The following is a 20,121-nucleotide window of genomic DNA, read 5'->3' on the forward strand; positions in this document are numbered from 1 at the left end:
CAGAGCAACGTGTCTGTGTCAGAAGAGATCAATTAACTCCTCCAAATCCTAATTGTAGGGATCGATCAATCAACATGGTTGATCAGGAACAAGATGGGATGCTCCCAATTGCAAACGTGGGTCGAATCATGAAGCAAATTCTTCCCCCAAGAGCCAAAATTTCCAAGGAGGCGAAACAAACAATGCAAGAATGTGCAACTGAGTTCCTAAGTTTTGTGACTGGCGAGGCTTCTGACAAGTGTCACAAGGAGAATCGCAAGACCGTCAATGGAGACGACATCTGTTGGGCTCTGAGTGCTCTAGGGTTTGATAACTATGCCCAGGCTGCTATGAGGTACTTGCATAAATATAGGGAAGCTGAAAGAGACAAAGCTGCTGCTAACAACAACCAAAACACAGCAAATATTGCCAGTCATGGAGGCCTGCAAGTAAGGGAGCAAACTCAGACTTCAAATCTGGAGTTTCGGGTGCTTGAGAAAGGTGACAACTCCCTTATTACCAAGCCATGATCTTGATCAAGAATGCGTTAACGATGGGATCTGGAACCAAATAAATTTTCATCTGAAACTTAAAAGTTTCCAGATGATCTTTTAGGTCAGATTTTTCATCATACCTCTCTCTATGTTTGACAGTTTGAGTTTGGTCGGCATTCGATATGCCTGCACTTCTGCTGTCAGTAGACTATCAGGTTAGGTATCAACTGACTTAATTTACTTGCTATTCTGAGGTAAATTAAGTTAACGTCATGTAACTTTCTACTCAAATATTCATGCTTTCATCTATTCGATCTCTTCAATCTTCATGTGTTTTCCGTTTTAGTTTCTTTCCTTTTTTTCTTAGTTAAGGAGAGAGTTGGTTTTGGATAATGAGAAAAAAATATAACGGAGCTGCGTTTAACTATGTATTAAGGGTTTCAGAAGAAGTAATCAGATGATGAAACTGTGTCAAACCATAAGGGTACTGAAAAAAAAATCCTATTCAATTTTCTCTTCATTAAATCTGACCTGTTTATCAATCTGAAAAAGAAAAAACAAATACCTGAGCCATACGTACGTACGTATATGATTGGGATTAAGAATTTCTGTTCTTTCTTTTAATTCATTTGTTAGTGCTAATTTGGACAAAATGACTTTAGATCTAAGGATTTAGACAGCATTATGAGGTAAAATTGTTTGTTTATACTCTTACAATTCATAGATTTTGACAGAAGAAAGAACGGTAAAAACAAAGAATAATTAAAGATTTCAAATGATTTAAAATCTTTCAAATGTTTATTACATCTAGTTATATATTTTCAAATTTAATTTAATGTTTTCTCTAGTTTTTGTATCAAATTATCTTTTGTCATCCAAATTCTTTCTTTGGAATTATACATCCAAATGAAGCCTTGTAAATTTCCTCCATAACTATACATACATATATATATATATATATATATATATTATAAACTGAACTGAGCTCATGCCCTTATCTATCTTATAAATTTCCTCCTAAACCATATATAGGTGTTCTTGGAGATTTGCAATTACAGTTTACTTGTCTGTAAACAATGCCAAATATTTACAGGCTGATTATGCATGTTTTGATGATATAAAGAACTTGAACTGAATAACTAGCATGTCCACAACCAAACATATCTACGAAACTAAAGGCCTGTTTGATAACCATTTGTTTTTTGTTTTTTGTTTTTTATCTTCACTTTTGGAAATACATAAAACTAAACGATGAAGAAGGATGATATGTGTGGGAGAGATGTAGAAGAAATAGATAAGGAATGAGATACAAAATGAAAACAAAACCCCAAAAACCAAAAACTATTGTATGTTGTTTTCACTTTCTTATCTATTTCTTCTCTTCTCTCCCATCACTCTTATCTCATTTTCACCGTATGCGTATACTTTCTTTATATCTCGAACACAAAAAATCAAAAATCAAAAACAAAAAACAAAATGGTACAAAACCTAAATAATATCAAAGTGAAGCTTTTTTCATATATACACAATAGCAAATTAGTCATTAAGAATCCAATACAAGTATACTGAATTTACAATGCAGCTATGCAGTACTAGGTACAGGGTTTGCTCTTAACCCTAGATTAGGACCACTAATCTTTTGTGGCTTTAGATAACATGAGTTACCGTGAAATTAAAGTAGTCCAATAGAATCTCAAGCATGCTTAATATAATTTACTATATGCTTCTGGAATTATGGATTAGGGTAAACCTCCAGTAAAAGATTAGAAGCTGTCAGAGTTAGGGCTCAACATGCTCCCTAGGGTTTCTAGTTATGAGGTCATATGGCTAGGGGACCACTCATCAACCATCACAGACTCTCTCATTTGTCTCACCATATCATTAAAGAATTTCATATATGAACTCTTTTGGTAAATTAAGGGAATAAAAATCCCAGTAACAAAGTACTATGCCATGGTTTTACTCGTAAACCTTCTAAATAAATTACAATATCAGAAGACATATTGGCGACAATGAATTCTCATTGAAGTTTGACGCCCAATCAATTCTAAAAGGATCAGTCCTCAATGCATTTGTTGTCATTTCACAATTGCATGAATTTGTGGACTCAAGTAACCTTGTTCGAAGCTCAATCTCAAAAAGGGCCAGTGCTCATTTGTCTTGATTTAACTGATGAATGAGCTTTGAGGCCATTTCTTAGTTTGTCTTCTTTCCTCTTTGGTGTACACCAACTCTGAGATTGTTTGGGAGCGCAAAGCGCGAGGAGGGCCGTGTATAAAACGGTTTAGGGGTTATCCATGTGAGTTGCAGCTGCTCGATTTTACGCAAGAAAAAGGTGAACAAATTAGAGTTAACGCGCAGTCTGTCCTAAATAAGAGACATTTCGAAAGCTGCATTTATCTTGTTAGGATTAATCAAACCGCAATGGTCCATTGCTTGCCTATTAATGAATGATCCATATATAAAGCATTGTTAATTCCCTCCAAAAATACAATGTCAAGTTTTGAGAAACAGCGTAACAACATCAGACTGTTTCTGAGGCAGCAGCCTACCCCAGCTTCCCACACGATTCCGGCCGACATTTGCTCTTATGTGCCTTCCTGGTTTTTGAGCCTCACATATAAAAAATCGAACAATTTTTACGCGTTTTCATCGACATTTTGGCCGTTGTTAACACATAAGAACTGTTTCTTGAATGAATCTGTGAAATATCCCAGAATACGATGAGAGAAAACATGGAATAGCGAAAAGTACTCAAGTGATTGGATTAACAAAAGCTTCCACATAGCCCCAACCATCATCAATATCAGGTCCAACCCAATAACCAAATATGATCGTGTGGCTACAAGAGTGTACATTCCTATAACAAGACATAATTTCAAAAAGAAGTTTTGAGGGTGTCCGAAGATGATCTTGACAACTCCGATTCGAAGTTGACATGGCTTTATTTGTACTGCTGGAGGCGGAAGGCTTTGCAGCTGCAAAGGTAATTCATACAGTTAGCTTAAACAGAGTGAGGAACAATAATGTATGACGGTTCAATGCAAATGCCCTAAGGCTTAACATCTTGATAGGCTTGACAGTTTAGCATGAACAAAATAGAATGCCATTGAAGTATCGAAGAAGAAACCTTTTCTTCTTTTTCTTTTTATTTTCCGCATTCTCTCTCCTTTTTAAATAATTTTCTTTTCTTTCCTAGTATGTTGTATTAAGTTAACATACTATCAAACGAAACACTAACTTCCTGAAAACTCAGCATGCTTATGTACAATTTGAACATAATGATGAATGCAGATGAAGATCATTGTATTTCATCGTCCTCTAGAAAATAGGCCATTAAGCCCTCGATGAAGAAATAGATTCAATAGAATATCAAGTTTCAGAGTCTCTAGAATGTAGGAAACAGTTTGATGAATATCAGGTTTCTTGCCTTGCATAAACCTTGGTTTGTAAATGTCTACGAGTGAATTATATATTTTAGGTTTTTTGTTCCGTCCATCTCTTTCTATGATCTTTTTCTTCTCTCCACCCTCTGAAGCAACATAAAAACTCAAGGTTGTACAATTACTTCCGCTAAAGATGCCACATTAAGTTTCTTCTTTTGATATTTATAAGACAACAAATACTGTGGACACGCCGAGTGCCCAGAATCCAACACTAGAATTGATTGATTCATTCCACTATGAATAAAACTCATTCATAATATACGAATTGGGTCTAGTACCACAATTACAAGGTAGCCCTGGTTTCAGCTATTAGCAAACCAAATTTCTGGACGAGGTAAAGATCAAGCACGGTATAAGTTTCATACATTACTAGCACGAATCAGTGATCAAGCGTAATTGGATACGAAAACACAGGTTGAACATTTTAATGCGATTTTAAGCAAATTTCTTTGGACAACCATGAGTTCTTCTGAATGAAATCCAACTCAAAGCGGATTTCGAATATGACTGAAAATTAAACAGGATAATAACATAACCGGAAATTGAGAAAGGAGATTGAAGAATAAAACCTGTTTCTGAAATTGGTTGGCTTGAAAGTCTGACCACAAGTGATAATCTTCTTGAAGCTGTTCCCTGTTTGGTTGCAATAACAAATAAAAAAGCATTAATAAATACCACATTCTACATTTTACAGTAATGATATATGCATGAGAGCTCTTACTTCCTGTTTGGTTTCCGAGAAAATAAAGACAACATTTTTGGGTGGTTGAGAGAAAATTGAAGAACAAAAGCTAGGGTTTTTATGTAGAAGGAGAGCTGGGTGATTGAGGACTTACCTTTTCAAAGCTATGGGAAGCAGAGAGAGGGAGAGAGAGGGTCGTCGAGACAAGGCACGCCATTGAAGCTTTCGACTTTTGAATCTCTTTCTTTCTGCTTCTCAGGGTTTAGCAGAGGGCAGTAACAAGGAGATGAAACGTTGGACGGCGTCGTTTCTATTTGTCGGGGTCGTGTTGTCTGTCTCAGGAGCAACAATGTCTTCCACCTACCCAAACCCGACCCGACCCAATTCAATGCTGGACCCTGTTCAATTGGGTTGGTGATGCTTGGAGGCCCATACTAAACTGTAAGCCCAAAATACGAACTTCAATACAACACGTGTACGTATTCATTCTCTCAGTGGTACGTATACTATAACTCTTAAATCCAGTACTTTCAACCCTAAACCCGTTTGATAATAGTTTTGTTTTCAATTTCATTTTTTGTTTCAATGAAGAGTCCAAAAAAGCTTTAGTTTTAATAAAAAATGACAAATAAATATATAGTGAATAATACTAATGAAAGATAAAAATGTGATTTTTCATTAAAAGTGAACAGTATCGAAAGTGTTTTGTTAAAAAAAAAAAAAAAAAAAAAAAAAAACCTTCTTGGATAACTACTTTCCTCTTTTCAACTAAAGCTACGGTTTTTATTTTTCAAAATTTTGTTTTTCAATTTTTACTTTCCATTTTTTTGAAAACTAAAAGAAACTACCAAACAAGTTTGCAGATTCATAAAAAATGAAAATAACAAACGGAAAACAAAATGATTATCAAACAGATCGTTAGTCTAGCCACTGAATCGAGTAGTTTGTGAATTCATTAGTCCCTAAGGGCCGTTACCAAAAATTGCAATCTTTACTGAAAACATATAATGGAAGATGGTTTTTACTACTGTAAAATAAAGATGGGTCTCTCAGATAAATTCTTCATCCCATTCAAACTCCAAGTCATAAATTGGATTGATTTGACGATTAAGTACAAACGAAAATATCAAAGAAATGAAAAGATTACGGTAGTTAGAGCAGGGGTAAAATGTCTCTTCTTCGATAAATCGATGATTGCTTGGAAAGATCAATCGAGGTAAATTAACCTGAAACCAGACGAAGGGTAAGCATAATGAGTAGCTCATTTGGATGTGCTTTTAATATGATTAAAAGCGCTTTTGGTGAAAATATTTTTGGAAACAATATTTAGTAAAAATGCTAGTAAATCTTGTAAAAGCACTTAAAGTGCTTTCTGGAAGAAGCACATAACTGATGCTTCTTATAGAAAGCACTTCAAGTGGTTTTGGAATCCAAAAACAATTTCTCTAAAAACGCTTTCAGTCATTTTAAAAGTACAGCCAAATGAATATTTGGGTATCTCCAACTGTTTAAACTCCAGCAGCAGCAGTGTATCAAACTACATGTGCGTGACAAACCCAAAGGGGCGGACAAGAACTTGAAATTACCCAGAAAACCGAGATAAGATCAAGTTTCATGATGCAGCAAAATGGAATAACTGCTGGTATTACAAAACTAAGCCACCAAACCGTAGCCAAACCCACAATAGTACTTAAGTTAAAACAACAGTAAAGAAAAGAGGCATACTTTTAAGTTTGCGCTTCATTTGAACTCCTCTTCGACTTGTGCTTTGATTTCTTATCCCGCTTCTTGCTCCTGAAAAGCAGTCAATGTATGGCATTGATACAAAAGGAAAAGGGCAACAGATTAAGCGTGATTATTTCTAGATGTGGAGCATACTCGTCATGCGTACTCAGACCCCAACAAGACTTCAGTTTCCGATTGATGTGCTTCAGATCCTTGTTATTTTTTTGCCTACATGCATTAGCCATGAAGAAACTTAGATTGGAAAATGAAACCAAAAAGAAGCGTTCCTATGTAATATCAGATTAAATTCTTAAAAATCTGAACTTAATAACATAGCTATATGATATACAATTTGCACAAACGTTTGTGCCGTTATCAAAGAGGCTATGGAGTTTGCAACACACATATATGCTGATTGCAATAAATTTATACCCAATAATCGATTGCGTTAAGGAATTCGACTAGATAGGATGCGCAGAACTCTGCCGAGAGAGAATGCTACTCAGGTATCTGAAAATGAGCATACATGAAAGAAGATTTATTAGTGTTAGTACAACAACAAACCCAATACAGAAGGTGTGGGGGAGGCATAAGTAGAACTATACGGGAACAAAAAAAACTTAACAAAAATGTTAGGAAACCTAAAGTTCAAATGATAACCTCTCAAAGTCGGCAACTCTGCAAATCTGATTTGCACTACGCAAAGCAGCCAATGGCAACTGCATCAAATTAAGGGGGCATGTTTCACGATTAATGACAAAATTCTGAGCTTGAACAGCAAGAAGTTTGACTGACAAATCATATTCATACCTGCCCAGGAGGGACAAGGAGTGGTGCATCTGTGAGCATGATTTTATCAACTTCCGTCTTTGCTGCTCCTGCAATTTCTACAAAACATCCATCAGCATATATGCTGCCGGTTAAGAAACATAAATGATTGCAGCATCTCAACAATGAAAGACTTTTAAAGATTCAGTCTGTGCATATACAGTTACTCAACACGCTATTTAGCCATATATACAATTAAAATAAAGCCAACAATTACTTTCAGATATTGGAGCTGGTTATCCTCTAATCCGCAGAATTCCTAGAAATCAACACTAATTGTCACCAAGCGTGTGGAAGGAACTTGAAAACTTAAAAGTGCATTATGAAAAAAAATATATATTACAGTTGCACTAGAGAAAACCATAAGAAACTTTACTTCCATATCGTAGACAAATCCTTCAATTGAGCGGTATGGTGCATAAACAATAAGATCAAATTCCAAAGTTTGCAAAATAAAGATAGATTATATTTAACAAAAAAACAGAAACAAAATAAAAATATTATATTTAACAAAGAAAACAGAAACAAAATAAAAACAACAAAGAAATGTGTGGCACATCCATGCCTTATAAATTATTATCTCATTATTATCATTTGATGATCCTGTGAGATTCCGTTACCAAACTCCTCTGCTGATACGTGGTTTTCCTCTATTTTACAAGCTGCATATATACAGGTTAACCTGTGCACATGTCTCAACATCTTAGTGAACTTCTACCTATAAGAACCAAAATTTCACACAATCACATATGCTGACAATTGACGGAGATACTGAATGGAGATAAGGCATCCTTACATTATAGTTTTTGGATGATGCTGCATCACTGACCACTGTAGATAAAACCTCTTGAAATATATGAGAGCCGTTGCCTGCAAATGAAACCAATTAGACATGGATGGTGCTAAAATTGATAAATTCTTCTAGTTTCATGCTTCCTAAATTAGTATTACTATTTTTTCTTCTGTCAACAGGGGAGACCACATACCTGAACTTTATGCGGAAAGTGAAAGTTGGTACAAACTTCTTGAAGTTTATTCTCATAAAATACTCGCATAAATTGCTCCTCTTCAACGCTAATGGGTTTTGGATGGGAATTGGCTGTAGTTAAAGACATCAAAAAAGTAAAGCCATTGAAAACCACCTCTGTGTGTGTGTAAAGGCGGGGGGAGGGGAGGGAGGGAGGGAGGGGGTCCTTGAAAGAACATTACCATTAACTTGGGGTTTAGGGTATGACAATGTTCCATCAACGTCTACTTCCATTAGTGTTGCTCCATACTTCATAAGAAATTATTCGTTAGAAAAATTGAAAGTAATTCAAGCCAATTTGCAGAAAAATAACTCGTTTCCTATGGGACAAAATGTGAACATCTTCGACAAGAAATACTACAAATGACATACAAAAACACATTCATTAGTCGAAAGGTAAAATGATATCTTTAAACCAATAATTTGAGACATTGCCCTAATTTCAATCAACACATCCTCTGCCAGTCACCTGAGCTAGTAAACATCTCCTTGAACTATCTAATAAGGTACACTCGATGCATTAGTACGTACGCTCTCATACCAACAAATAAGTGAAACAAACAGCTATAAACGACATTCGAATGAAGAATATCAATGACACGCTTCGATTAAACGAAAACTCACTTGCAACGACTTATACCGGTCTATAAACACACTCCCAACGAAAGCAAGACTCCATACGTACCTTCTCCAATGTTTGCATTGCTCCTTGATTAGCAGCCTTGTATTTACCAGCCTATAGCATTGAAAATCAAATCAAATAAAAAAAAAGCATACGACATTTCGATTCAACTTCAACCCTTGCAAATATTGAAATCCCAACTCAAACAAATTTCTCCATTTAAATTCATCCAAGTTGCTCCAATTTATAAGTTGGGCACCAATTCAACAGCACGAAACTAAAAGCAACAGTTCACTTTCAGGAACAATCGAAACCAAAAACAACGGTGGCAATAATTAACATAGAAGTTAGAAACTCAATTTTCCTTCATTTTCTCGGCAGCCAAACAGGCCCTCGCTGAATACAAAAATCAGAAGTGCAAAGAAGAGTGAAAATACGGAGACGAATTACGAGTTCTCCGGGAGTGAAGATCCACCTGGCTCGGTGAGTCGAGCCATGGCAACTCGGAAACCCTGGCTCAGTTGATTGCAGAAAGTTATATAGAGGAAAGAGATACAGAGAAGAAGGGTGTTCTGTTCGGAAAAGGATCCGGCGAGGACCTTTTCCTGAGATCTGGAGATCTCGTAAGCTAGAAATTATTTAAAATTTAAAATTAAATATAAATAGTATTAACGAAAATTGATCGTACGATATACGATAAACGATTACGATCATAGCATCTCTAGATTCCAGAAAAAGTATCCGGCAAGAATCCTTTATCTTGTTCGGAATATACGAACGAGATGTCGTTTCTTTCGGACCTGTACAAATGGAGCTTCACTCTTTCCCGCCTATATTTTGAGCGGATTTGTCTTTTAAAAGGCCTCTTCAACGAAGCCCGCGGCTCAACATGACTTTAAGGCATAAGCCCATTCAAAAGAACAAAAGCCCAATATGACTTTAAGGCAAATTCCCAAACATATCCACTTGTCATACTCTGATTGATTCTTAGTTGTGAAATTTCTTCGGAGTTACACAATAAGTTGGATTTTCTTGTAAAATATTGAGTTTGAAGTTTTTCCCTGTAGGTGTAATATTACAAAGGAATTGCATGTAAAAGCATAAAAAAAAAATCTATAGGGAAGCCCATGTTAAGGTGGCTATATAACCGAGGAGTTAAGTTAGCGGAATTTCAAACTTAGAATTGAATGTCATGTGAAGAAGTTAAGACACTTGACCATGTATTATAAGCTTAGAATATACCCTTATCTTAGTATCCCGATTGCATGTAAATTTTCTTGACACCAAACACACTTTCCAATTTTCTTTCTACTTCTGTGATGCGACTGGTATTGAAAAAGAATGATTCAAAGACACAACCCCTTGACTGTACGTATAAAACTTTTAACCGCACAAGCTACAAGTCCTTTTGCACTCACCATATGATGTTGAATTAATTAAGCCTAATCATGCCCGTAAGTAAACGCCGTTGATAAAATGCATCAAAAACCGACCATTAACTTCACTAATTACTTCCGATGTGACATTAACCTGAGAAAGTAAAAGCATCTTTGTAGAGTAAGAATCTCTTGATATGGAAAGAGGGGGTCTCTCTTGTCGTCTACCCACCAGACCAAATCACTCGGAAGAAAAAAGACCAATCTGAGGCAGTACGCAATCAAGTCTTTGCACTGCGTTCGGTAAAAGTTAAAAAGTTAAAAGTTGAGAGGGAGCTTTTAACTTTTTTCCTTATTTCTCTATATGCACAGAGCTCCAAGTGCTGCCGTGCTGGTTTGATTCCATGTTTTTGCTTGTCCAATTTCAGCTTATGAGTTACGGGGAAGCACCGTGCAAATGGCTGGTTTGGTATTGCTGTGCTTTGAAAAAAAGTTGCTTCTGCTGTGCTGTGAGAATAAGCAGCTGTGAAATAAAGCAGCAGAGTGTTTGGTAAACTTTTTTGTAAAAGTGCTTTTGAAAAGAAAAAAAAAGCAGTATTAGAGTGTTTGGTAAACTTTTATGTAAAATAGATGTGAAAAAAGCCGGTTTTTCAAAGCTGGGTTTTGTAGCTTCTTGTTTTTGGCTTTTTTTCATCTAAAACTGTGAAAAAAACCTGAAGCTGAGTGTTTACCAAACACAAAAATAGCTCCCAGCTTTTTTTTATAGCAGTTTTTTTCAAAATCATCTTAGGACCAAACCAGGTCTTCGTGTTGCGCTTATGACTTTGTCCAGCAGCCAGCTTTGACAAGTTCCAACCATTCAAAGTTGGTTTGGTGTAGGGAGTGGAATATACTCGTTGAAAGCATTTCTAAGACCATCTCCAATGGTTGGGCTAAATGTGACATCCCACATCGCCCAGGGGGTGATCCTTAAATGTATATTTCCATCCCTACCTAGCACGAGGCCTTTTGGGAACTCACTGGCTTCAGGTTCCATGGGAACTCCGAAGTTAAGCGAGTAGCGCGCGAGAGCATTCCCAGGATAGGTGACCCATCGGGAAGTTCTCGTGTGAGTTCCCAGAAACAAAACCGTGAGGGCGTGGTCGGGGCCCAAAGCGGACAATATCGTGCTACGGTGGTGGAGCGGGCCCGGGAAGTGATCTGCCCCGGGCCGGGATGTGACAATTTGGTATCAGAGCCTAACCCTGGCCGTGGTGTGCCGACGAGGACGTCGGGCCCCTAAAGGGGGTGGATTGTGACATCCCACATCGGCCAGGGGGTGATCCTTAAATGTATATTTCCATCCCTACCTAGCACGAGGCCTTTTGGGAGCTCACTGGCTTCGGGTTCCATGGGAACTCCGAAGTTAAGCGAGTAGCGCGCGAGAGCATTCCCAGGATGGGTGACCCATCGGGAACTTCTCATGTGAGTTCCCAGAAACAAAACCGTGAGGGCGTGGTCGGGGCCCAAAGCGGACAATATCGTGCTACGGTGGTGGAGCGGGCTCGGGAAGTGATCTGCCCCGGGCCGGGATGTGACACTAAAAGCCAAATTTTTTAGCCTGGAAAATTTAGTTTTTAGCCTAGAAACAGTTTTTCTGCTCCAACCATTCTAGCCTAAAATTTTAGCTCAGAATTATTAAAGAATGAACTTAGGCTATTTTTTTTGTTAAATTAATTTAAAAAAAATAAATAAATATGTAGACTATCGTAAAATAATTTTATGAACATTTTAATCTAAAAAAATTTAAATTCCAATAAATATTGGGTAGAGTCCACTCTGATTTCAGGGCTAAATTTTGGGGGAAATTTGGCATTAGTTTAGCATTTAGCATTTAGCCCGAAATTTCCCCTTTGGTTGGAGTGGGTTTGGGGGAAAATTTTGGGGGGTAATTTGGCTTTTAGCCCACCATTGGAGTTGGTATAAAGGGGAGAAATTGTTCGGTTCGGGTGACGAAACAACATGGTCATCCGGTAGAAGACACATTTAATAGGGCATAAAAGGGAGGATGGGGTGGTGTTGTTTTTTAGGCGGGAAGGTCGTGTAATCTGGTCGTCTGAACACGATGTTGTTATATTTTTCGTTTGGACTTCACTAATAAGTCATTCATATAAAAAATTTGGCACATTCTAGTTGATAAACGAGTTGTGTGTTGTGTTAACGCATGATCCTTTTAGACCCTAAAATAATATAGGCTTGGAAAAGGCCCAAAAAAGAAAAAGAACACCAAGGCATTGGGCTTATAAGCCAGCCCAATAGAGCCAAATGAAGGAGGCACGATCTCTATGGACAACAGTTTACCGGTCTGGATTGACTATCAGCAAAGAAGCTGAGCACCAATCAAGAAAGTACTTTTCGATTGTTTGAGGCAAGTTGGCAAATTGACAACTTTATAGCATGAAGCCCCAGAGACACGCCTACTCAAACACCAACCCAAGCCACGTGTTGGTCATCAACCAGGACAGAGGCCTACAATGAGATATAAAGGTTGTTAGACCAAGCGCTTGGGATGGTGCTTCTTTGACCCGTCAAGGCTGAGTAGAGTACATGTTGGATAAAAAAACTTTCAACTAAACCTGAGCGAATGTCACTTCATCTGTAACATCCCGTCCCGAAACTAACGAAACGTACATTGAAATTACAATTTTACCCCTAATCTATTCGTTTACGTGTATATTTGTGTTGTGTGGGTGGTGGGACCACACACAATCATACATTTTTTCTTTTCTTTCCGGGATTCCCTCCCTCATTCCCTCACTCTGTCTCTTCTCTCTTCTCTCTCTCTCTCTCTTTCCCCGAGTTCCATTATTCTTCTTCTTCCTCTACACACGGACACACATACAAGCATACCCAAATCTTCACCAAACAAGAAACCAATTACACCATTGAACTCGTGAGGTTGTGAGGAGCACAACCATACCAATTCCAGGTAAGAATTCGAACGTTTTCACGTCGTTTCAACAATGGCCGATTTGAAACACTGTTCATGCAAACCTAAACTAGTGTGTTTTTGGAATTTCTAAGCTTGTAGATGTGTTTGTGAGGTCCCAAGGAGCCTCGGAGTGGTTCGTTGGGTGAATTTGGACGTTGGGAAGGCTAGGTTCGAAGTTGGCCGAACTTTGAAGTTGTGGACAGGTATGATCTAGCAATTTTTAGGCCTTAAAACTAGTCTAACGTGATTCTACTAGTCCTAAGCTTCATTTTGGTATAAAGAACGTGAAAAATGGTTGAAAAACGAAGGAGAAAACTTAGTTTGAAAATTACCCAGTTTTCCGGCGCCGTCGCCGGCGCCGGAGTCTCGCCGGAGAAGACAGAGGAATATTCCGTTAAGTCTAACGGAATATTCCTAACGGCAGTGACGGAATCTGGTTAGATTTAACAGAATATTCCGTCAGTTTGACGGAATATTCCTGACGGCGTCAGTTGATGCCGTCAGTGTGCAGTGCACGTGGCCGCGCGTGGGGGCGCGTAGGGCCGTGCCTTGGCCGGCGCGTGGGGGCGCGTGCGTGGTCCAAAAATTTTTCTAAAAATATGGGCGTGATCCTGAGGTTGTGTAGGTCACGTTGGTATATTCATATGTCCAATTTGAGCAATGTATGAGAAGTTATTACGAGAAGTTGCTTAGGTGCTTTTAAATTAATGTTTTCGTAACTTTGTCGCGTATAGGTGATTCGTTCTCCGAGGACGAGCGTTCACACTCGAGGCAGGGGGGCTACGACCCTTCTAATTACCAGTGAGTGGGCTTTTGTTTTCCGTATATACCTATATACATATTAATTCCCAGAAATTAAATAGAAAAGGTTATATGTTTTATGCCATGCATCATTTGAATATTGTTTACGCATCATCGCATGTATTAGTAGTGGCATACATATATATATAAATGTGTATTTGGTGCTGTGGACGCACAGGTAAGTGCCAGGTAAGCGGTATTCATGTGGTTATGCATTCCTGTTTATTATGCAATGGTAATTTGAGAGGTTTAGAGAGCTCATAATCTGCACCCCCGGTGTTAGTGCTCCCGCCCAGGGCCAGGGCACAGCCTTCACGTGTATGTTCACCAGCACCGCATGCTCGCCTTGGATCCAAGATAGGTGCAAGCCTGTCGTACAGACCACATTAGGTGGTTCCGACTTGTAGGTGACCCGCGATTATCGCACAGCTTCACGTGATCGTAGCACTAGAGCATACATATATATAATACACCCAGCCTGTCGTACAGACCACGTTAGGTGGTTCCGACTCGTGTGCAGATTCAGTTATTGAGTTGAGAGTGGAGCTCTAGATTCAGCGGTACATGTCACGTTAGGTGACTCCCGGCTGCCAGATTATATGTTATTGATGTGGTTATGCTTGAGCATTTATATTTGATTATGAGATTCTGTTGTGGCATATTCTCAAGCATGAATGGCATATTGTGAGCATGAATGGCATATTGTGAGCATGAATGGCATATAGTGGAGCATGATTGGCATACCTATACATACGTATATATGTTCATTTTCTGGGAAGTATACAGGTTTTACGGCGAGGGGTTAGAATGTATTTTGCTAAAGAGTTTTCAAAGAACTTTGTTTTTGCCCACTCACGCTTTTGTTTTTGCGCCCCTCCAGGTTCTAGTGGTCTAGCGAGTTCGGTGGTTTATCCCAGAGGGCGTCCCGGCATTTCTGACAGACACTCACCATTGTAGGGTCACCTCCGGGTGTACATATGTCGTATCTTTCCTTTTTGACTGCTGTAGACTTGCTCTGAATTGTGTCTCACATACACTAGTACTTTGTATGTTATTAGGTTTTTAATTATTCGTACTTTTATATTACCTTCTTAATTAGCTTCCGCACGCGCACATGGTTACGTCACCTTCGCGTGACGGCCAGCACGCCCTGATCTCGGTCGGGGTGTGTCAGCTTGGTATCAGAGCCTAGGTTTGGCAGTCCTGTGTCTTTGTGAGTATTCTAATAGTTGGTGTCTTCTGTCAGAATCATGCCGCCTCGTCGGGAACCACGTCGTTCAGATGAGTCTAGTTTCCCTGATCTTACTCAGTTGGGGGAAGTGATTGCTACAGCCCTTCAAACAGTGATGCGCCCTCCCCAGAGGACTCCTCTGGAGACTATGTATAACTTGAAGTTGGATAAGTTTAAAGGTAACGAGGGTCACGAAGGCGCAGAACGTTGGTTGGAACACCTAGAGAAGACTTTCCGGGTGTTACATAACCAGGGGAACCTTCCTATGGAAAGGTGGGTTGAGACAACCTCTTGGTTTCTGGAGATGGAGTCTGCAGCTTGGTGGGAACAAGAACTTCGTAGGTTGACTCCAGCTCAGAGGACCGATTGGAATGTTTTCAAGGACGTGTTTCAAAGGAGATTTGTACCCCCTGAGTATATCGACCGTAAGAAACAGGAATTCACTGAATTGAAACAGCGAAAGATGACGGCTAACGAGTACTATCGTAAGTTCACTGATTTGTCTCGTTACTATCCTGATGTCGCTGGTAATCCGGCGGAGATGCTTCGTCGTTTTCGCTTGGGCACTAGAAAGAGATGGCGTTCTATGGCGACTACTACTCACTGTGAGTCCTACCAGGAGTTCTATGAGATATTGTTGAGGGTAGAGGACTCAGAGAATATGTCTAGCGACAGTGATGAAAAGAAAGATGACAAGGGGAAAAGTCAAGTGTCGCTTGGGCCTCGCCAAACTCAGAACTTCAAAAGGGGTGGTGCCAGTTCGAGTTCGTCTAGTGGTGGTTTCAGTGCCTCTGGACAAGGACGTGGAGGTAGGTTTTATGGAGGTGCTCGAGGCCAGAGACAAGGTGATGGTGGCCGAAACCGACCCCCATTTTGCCGTAGGTGTAATAACCGACACTTCGGCGAGTGCAGGCAGATTAGCGGTAATTGTTTCACGTGTGGACAGGTGGGACATAGAGCGGTGAATTGTCCCCAGAGTCAGCAGCAGAAGCCGCAGCAGACCTTTATGCCGCCACCTGCACCGATTCGGCAAATCCAAGGTCCGAGTAATTATGGTCCAGCAGGTAGAGGTGGTGCCTATCACTATCAAGGTGATGTTGTTCCCTATGCTCCGGGACCGTATCAGTACCCCCAGGACCCGTATTCACAAGGTGGTTATCCCTCGTATCCCAGCAACTACATGCCGTATCCTCCAGTTCCAACGGGTGGATCTCAGTGGTACCAAGGAGGACAGTATCAGCAGAGTGAGAATGCTACTAGTAGTGCAGGGTCTTCGAGACAGATGGGTCAGCCCAGTCAGGGGCGTGGAGCTCAAGGTCGCGGTGTTCAAGCGAGCAGAGGTCGCGGCGGACGACAGCAGGGCCAGGGGCGTATTCACAATATTTCCCTGCAGGATGCTCAGAACAACCCGGACTTGATAATGGGTACGTTAAACATTCTTGGTTATTTTGCTAGAGTCTTAATTGATTGTGGAGCTACACATTCCGTTATTTCTCATACATTTGCTCAAGTAACGCAACCTTGCCCCACACCTCTAGGGTACGATTTAGAGTTCGCTATGCCTAGAGGAGAGAGGTGTGTTGTAGATGGTATGTACCCAGGATGTCCAGTGATAGTAGAGGGTGTTGTTATGCCCGCGGATCTTATTCCGTTAGATATTGTCGATTTTGATGTGATTTTGGGCAACGATTGGTTGCACTTCTATCGTGCCAACATTGATTGTTACGGGAAAGTAGTTACGTTTCACCGTCCTGGATTACCTGAGGTTACTTTTGTGGGTGAGCAGAGTGGAGTAAGACATGGTGTTATTTCGGCTTTGCGAGCAAAGAAGTTGTTGTCTAAAGGTTGTCAGGGGTATCTAGCTCATGTGGTGCTAGAAGAGACTGTTCCTAGCAGAATTGAGGATGTGAGAGTGGTTAGACACTTCCCTGATGTTTTTCCTGAAGATTTACCTGGTTTACCCCCAGATCGAGATGTGGATTTTACTGTTGAGTTGCTTCCAGGTACTAATCCTATTTCTTTAACTCCTTATCGTATGGCTCCGGCTGAGTTAAGGGAATTGAAAGTTCAGTTACAGGAATTAGTGGATAAAGGATTCATTCAGCCTAGTACTTCACCTTGGGGCGCTCCAGTGTTGTTTGTGAAAAAGAAAGATGGGACTTTGAGGCTGTGTATCGACTACAGACAATTGAATCGGGTGACGATTAAAAACCGTTATCCATTGCCTCGTATCGACGATTTGTTTGATCAGCTGAGAGGTGCTTGTGTATTTTCTAAGATAGACTTGAGGTCTGGGTACTATCAGCTGAAGATTAGTAGGGACGATGTTCCTAAGACGGCGTTCAGAACTCGTTATGGTCATTACGAGTTTTTGGTTATGCCGTTTGGGTTGACGAATGCACCAGCAGCTTTTATGGATTTAATGAACCGGGTATTCCAGCCTTACCTGGATAGATTTGTCATTGTCTTCATTGACGATATTCTGGTGTATTCTAAGTCCAAAGCAGAGCATGTTCGACATCTTACTTTGGTGTTGAAGAGGTTGAGTGAACACCAATTGTATGCTAAGTTTAGCAAGTGCCAGTTCTGGTTAGATCAAGTTGCATTTTTGGGGCACATCATTTCTGCTCAAGGTATTCTTGTTGATCCTCAAAAGGTTGCAGCTGTGGAGAGTTGGGAGCAACCACGAACCGTCACTGAGGTGAGAAGTTTCATTGGTTTGGCGGGATATTATCGGAGGTTCGTTAAGGATTTTTCGGTAATTGCCTTGCCACTGACGAGGTTAACAAGGAAAGATGTTAAGTTTGAGTGGAATGATAAGTGTGAGCAGAGTTTCCAGCAGCTGAAGCATTGTCTTACTAATGCACCTGTTTTGGCACTCCCGGACGATAGTGGTGATTTCGAGGTTTATAGCGATGCTTCCTTGAATGGTCTGGGATGTGTATTGATGCAGCATGGTAGGGTGATTGCTTATGCTTCGCGGCAGTTGAAAACCCATGAAATGAATTACCCTACACATGATTTGGAATTGGCTGCTATCATCTTTGCGTTGAAGTTGTGGAGACATTATCTTTACGGAGAGAAGTGCAGGATCTTCACAGATCACAAGAGTCTTCAGTATCTTTTCACCCAGAAGGAACTTAATCTTCGTCAAAGGAGGTGGTTAGAGTTGCTCAGCGATTACGATTGCACGATTGATTATCACCCAGGTCGTGCGAACGTAGTAGCCGATGCACTTAGCAGAAAGTCACATGGCCGTATCAATGCGTTGTACGCTAGTCGTATTCCTCTTTTGGTTGACTTGCGTGCTACAGGAGTAAGGTTAGAAGCAGAAGATCGAGAAGTGGCATTACTTGCTAATTTTCAAGTTAGACCAATCTTGGTGGATCGGGTGCTTGAAGCTCAGGTAGTTGATGAACAGATTCAAGAACTAATTCGAGCTCGAGATCAAGGAAGGAGGCGAGATCTCAGAGTTCGTGATTCTGATGGCATGTTGATGTTAGAGGGTAGAATGTTTGTGCCTAGTAATGTGGAGTTGAAGAAGGAAATTCTCGATGAAGCACATATCTCGGGCTATGCCATGCACCCAGGAGCAACCAAAATGTATCATACCATTCGACCATTTTACTATTGGCCGGGTATAAAAAGGGAGATAGCTGAGTATGTGAGCAGTTGTGCTGTTTGTCAGCAGGTTAAAGCAGAAAGAAAGAAACCGTTTGGATTGTTGCAGCCGCTTCCCGTTCCAGAGTGGAAATGGGAAAATATTACTATGGATTTTGTGTACAAGTTGCCGCGTACACATAATGGCTTTGATGGCATTTGGGTGATCGTTGATCGGCTCACTAAATCGGCGCATTTCATTCCAGTGAGAGAGAAGTACTCTTTGAGCCGGTTAGCAGAATTGTTCATCTCAAAGGTTGTGAAGTACCATGGTGTCCCTGTAAGTATCGTCTCAGATCGTGATCCACGATTCACCGTGGAGAGGTGTTGTGCGGTTTGGAAAGAAAGGGAAGTTGAGTCCCAGATACATCGGACCGTACATAATCACAGAAAGAGTTGGTGAAGTAGCTTACAGGTTGGAGTTGCCTCTGGAGTTGGCTAAGGTGCATAACGTGTTTCACGTGTCTATGCTCCGACATTATGTTGCTGATCCGTTACATGTAATACCTCCTCAACCGTTAGAGATAAATCCAGATTTGACGTACGATGAGGAACCGTTAACGATCTTGGATTGGAAAGAAAAAGTTCTGAGGAATAAAACGGTGAATTTGGTGAAAGTTTTGTGGAGGAATCACTCGGTTGAAGAAGCGACATGGGAGACAGAAAATAGGATGAGGGATTTGTATCCTAGATTGTTCTTCGATTACTAGGGGTTAAATGAGGTTGTTTTGAATTTCGGGACGAAATTCTATTAAGGAGGGTAGGTTGTAACATCCCGTCCCGAAACTAACGAAACGTACATTGAAATTACAATTTTACCCCTAATCTATTCGTTTACGTGTATATTTGTGTTGTGTGGGTGGTGGGACCACACACAATCATACATTTTTTCTTTTCTTTCCGGGATTCCCTCCCTCATTCCCTCACTCTGTCTCTTCTCTCTTCTCTCTCTCTCTCTCTTTCCCCGAGTTCCATTATTCTTCTTCTTCCTCTACACACGGACACACATACAAGCATACCCAAATCTTCACCAAACAAGAAACCAATTACACCATTGAACTCGTGAGGTTGTGAGGAGCACAACCATACCAATTCCAGGTAAGAATTCGAACGTTTTCACGTCGTTTCAACAATGGCCGATTTGAAACACTGTTCATGCAAACCTAAACTAGTGTGTTTTTGGAATTTCTAAGCTTGTAGATGTGTTTGTGAGGTCCCAAGGAGCCTCGGAGTGGTTCGTTGGGTGAATTTGGACGTTGGGAAGGCTAGGTTCGAAGTT

General features: G+C 40.2%; 3 protein-coding genes across 10 annotated transcripts; 1 reads left to right on the forward strand and 2 right to left on the reverse strand.

Moving 5' to 3' along the window:
- Positions 1–12: 12 nt before the first annotated feature.
- Positions 13–840, forward strand: LOC137721776 (nuclear transcription factor Y subunit B-4-like). The gene has a single exon (XM_068460795.2). The coding sequence runs from the start codon at positions 75–77 to the stop codon at positions 507–509; it is 435 nt and encodes a 144-aa protein (XP_068316896.2). The 5' UTR covers positions 13–74; the 3' UTR covers positions 510–840.
- Positions 841–3,214: 2,374 nt separating this feature from the next.
- Positions 3,215–4,943, reverse strand: LOC137721680 (uncharacterized). The gene is made up of 3 exons (XM_068460704.2): positions 4,756–4,943; positions 4,489–4,552; positions 3,215–3,451 (listed from the first exon to the last, which is right to left on the reverse strand). Exons 1-3 carry the CDS (start codon positions 4,816–4,818, stop codon positions 3,228–3,230), a joined length of 351 nt encoding a protein of 116 aa, XP_068316805.2. The 5' UTR covers positions 4,819–4,943; the 3' UTR covers positions 3,215–3,227.
- A 973-nt stretch (positions 4,944–5,916) lies between these two features.
- Positions 5,917–9,485, reverse strand: LOC137722160 (cyclin-H1-1-like). 8 transcript variants are annotated; one of them, XM_088693006.1, is made up of 11 exons: positions 9,254–9,485; positions 8,867–8,917; positions 8,364–8,430; positions 8,141–8,253; positions 7,951–8,024; positions 7,372–7,836; positions 7,137–7,204; positions 6,987–7,045; positions 6,759–6,836; positions 6,480–6,554; positions 5,919–6,395 (listed from the first exon to the last, which is right to left on the reverse strand). In XM_088693006.1, exons 2-6 carry the CDS (start codon positions 8,882–8,884, stop codon positions 7,731–7,733), a joined length of 378 nt encoding a protein of 125 aa, XP_088549132.1. In that variant the 5' UTR covers positions 8,885–8,917; positions 9,254–9,485; the 3' UTR covers positions 5,919–6,395; positions 6,480–6,554; positions 6,759–6,836; positions 6,987–7,045; positions 7,137–7,204; positions 7,372–7,730. The 8 variants fall into 8 exon arrangements, with proteins under 8 accessions (XP_088549139.1, XP_088549131.1, XP_088549132.1 ...); XM_088693013.1 differs by having other exon boundaries at positions 5,917–6,395; positions 7,372–7,872; positions 8,867–9,485; XM_088693005.1 differs by having other exon boundaries at positions 5,918–6,395; positions 7,137–7,213; positions 8,867–9,485.
- Positions 9,486–20,121: the final 10,636 nt, after the last annotated feature.

Source organism: Pyrus communis, chromosome 4 (assembly GCF_041283825.1).
Source record: "Pyrus communis isolate YQ-2024b chromosome 4, ASM4128382v1, whole genome shotgun sequence".
NCBI lineage: Eukaryota > Viridiplantae > Streptophyta > Magnoliopsida > Rosales > Rosaceae > Pyrus > Pyrus communis.

What these genes read in the sequence shown, in the direction of transcription:
- LOC137721680 (XM_068460704.2), bottom strand. Translation starts at nt 4,818, where the DNA reads ATGGCGTGCCTTGTCTCGACGACCCTCTCTCTCCCTCTCTCTGCTTCC. An exon ending in CTTCCCATAGCTTTGAAAAG is followed by an intron (nt 4,553 to 4,755) that starts GTAAGTCCTCAA and finishes GCAACCAAACAG; the next exon opens with GGAACAGCTTCAAGAAGATT. An exon ending in CCAACCAATTTCAGAAACAG is followed by an intron (nt 3,452 to 4,488) that starts GTTTTATTCTTC and finishes TTACCTTTGCAG; the next exon opens with CTGCAAAGCCTTCCGCCTCC.
- LOC137722160 (XM_088693005.1), bottom strand. An exon ending in ACTTTCCGCATAAAGTTCAG is followed by an intron (nt 8,025 to 8,140) that starts GTATGTGGTCTC and finishes TTTCATTTGCAG; the next exon opens with GCAACGGCTCTCATATATTT. An exon ending in CATCATCCAAAAACTATAAT is followed by an intron (nt 7,837 to 7,950) that starts GTAAGGATGCCT and finishes ACATGTGCACAG; the next exon opens with GTTAACCTGTATATATGCAG.
- LOC137721776 (XM_068460795.2), top strand. Translation starts at nt 75, where the DNA reads ATGGTTGATCAGGAACAAGATGGGATGCTCCCAATTGCAAACGTGGGT.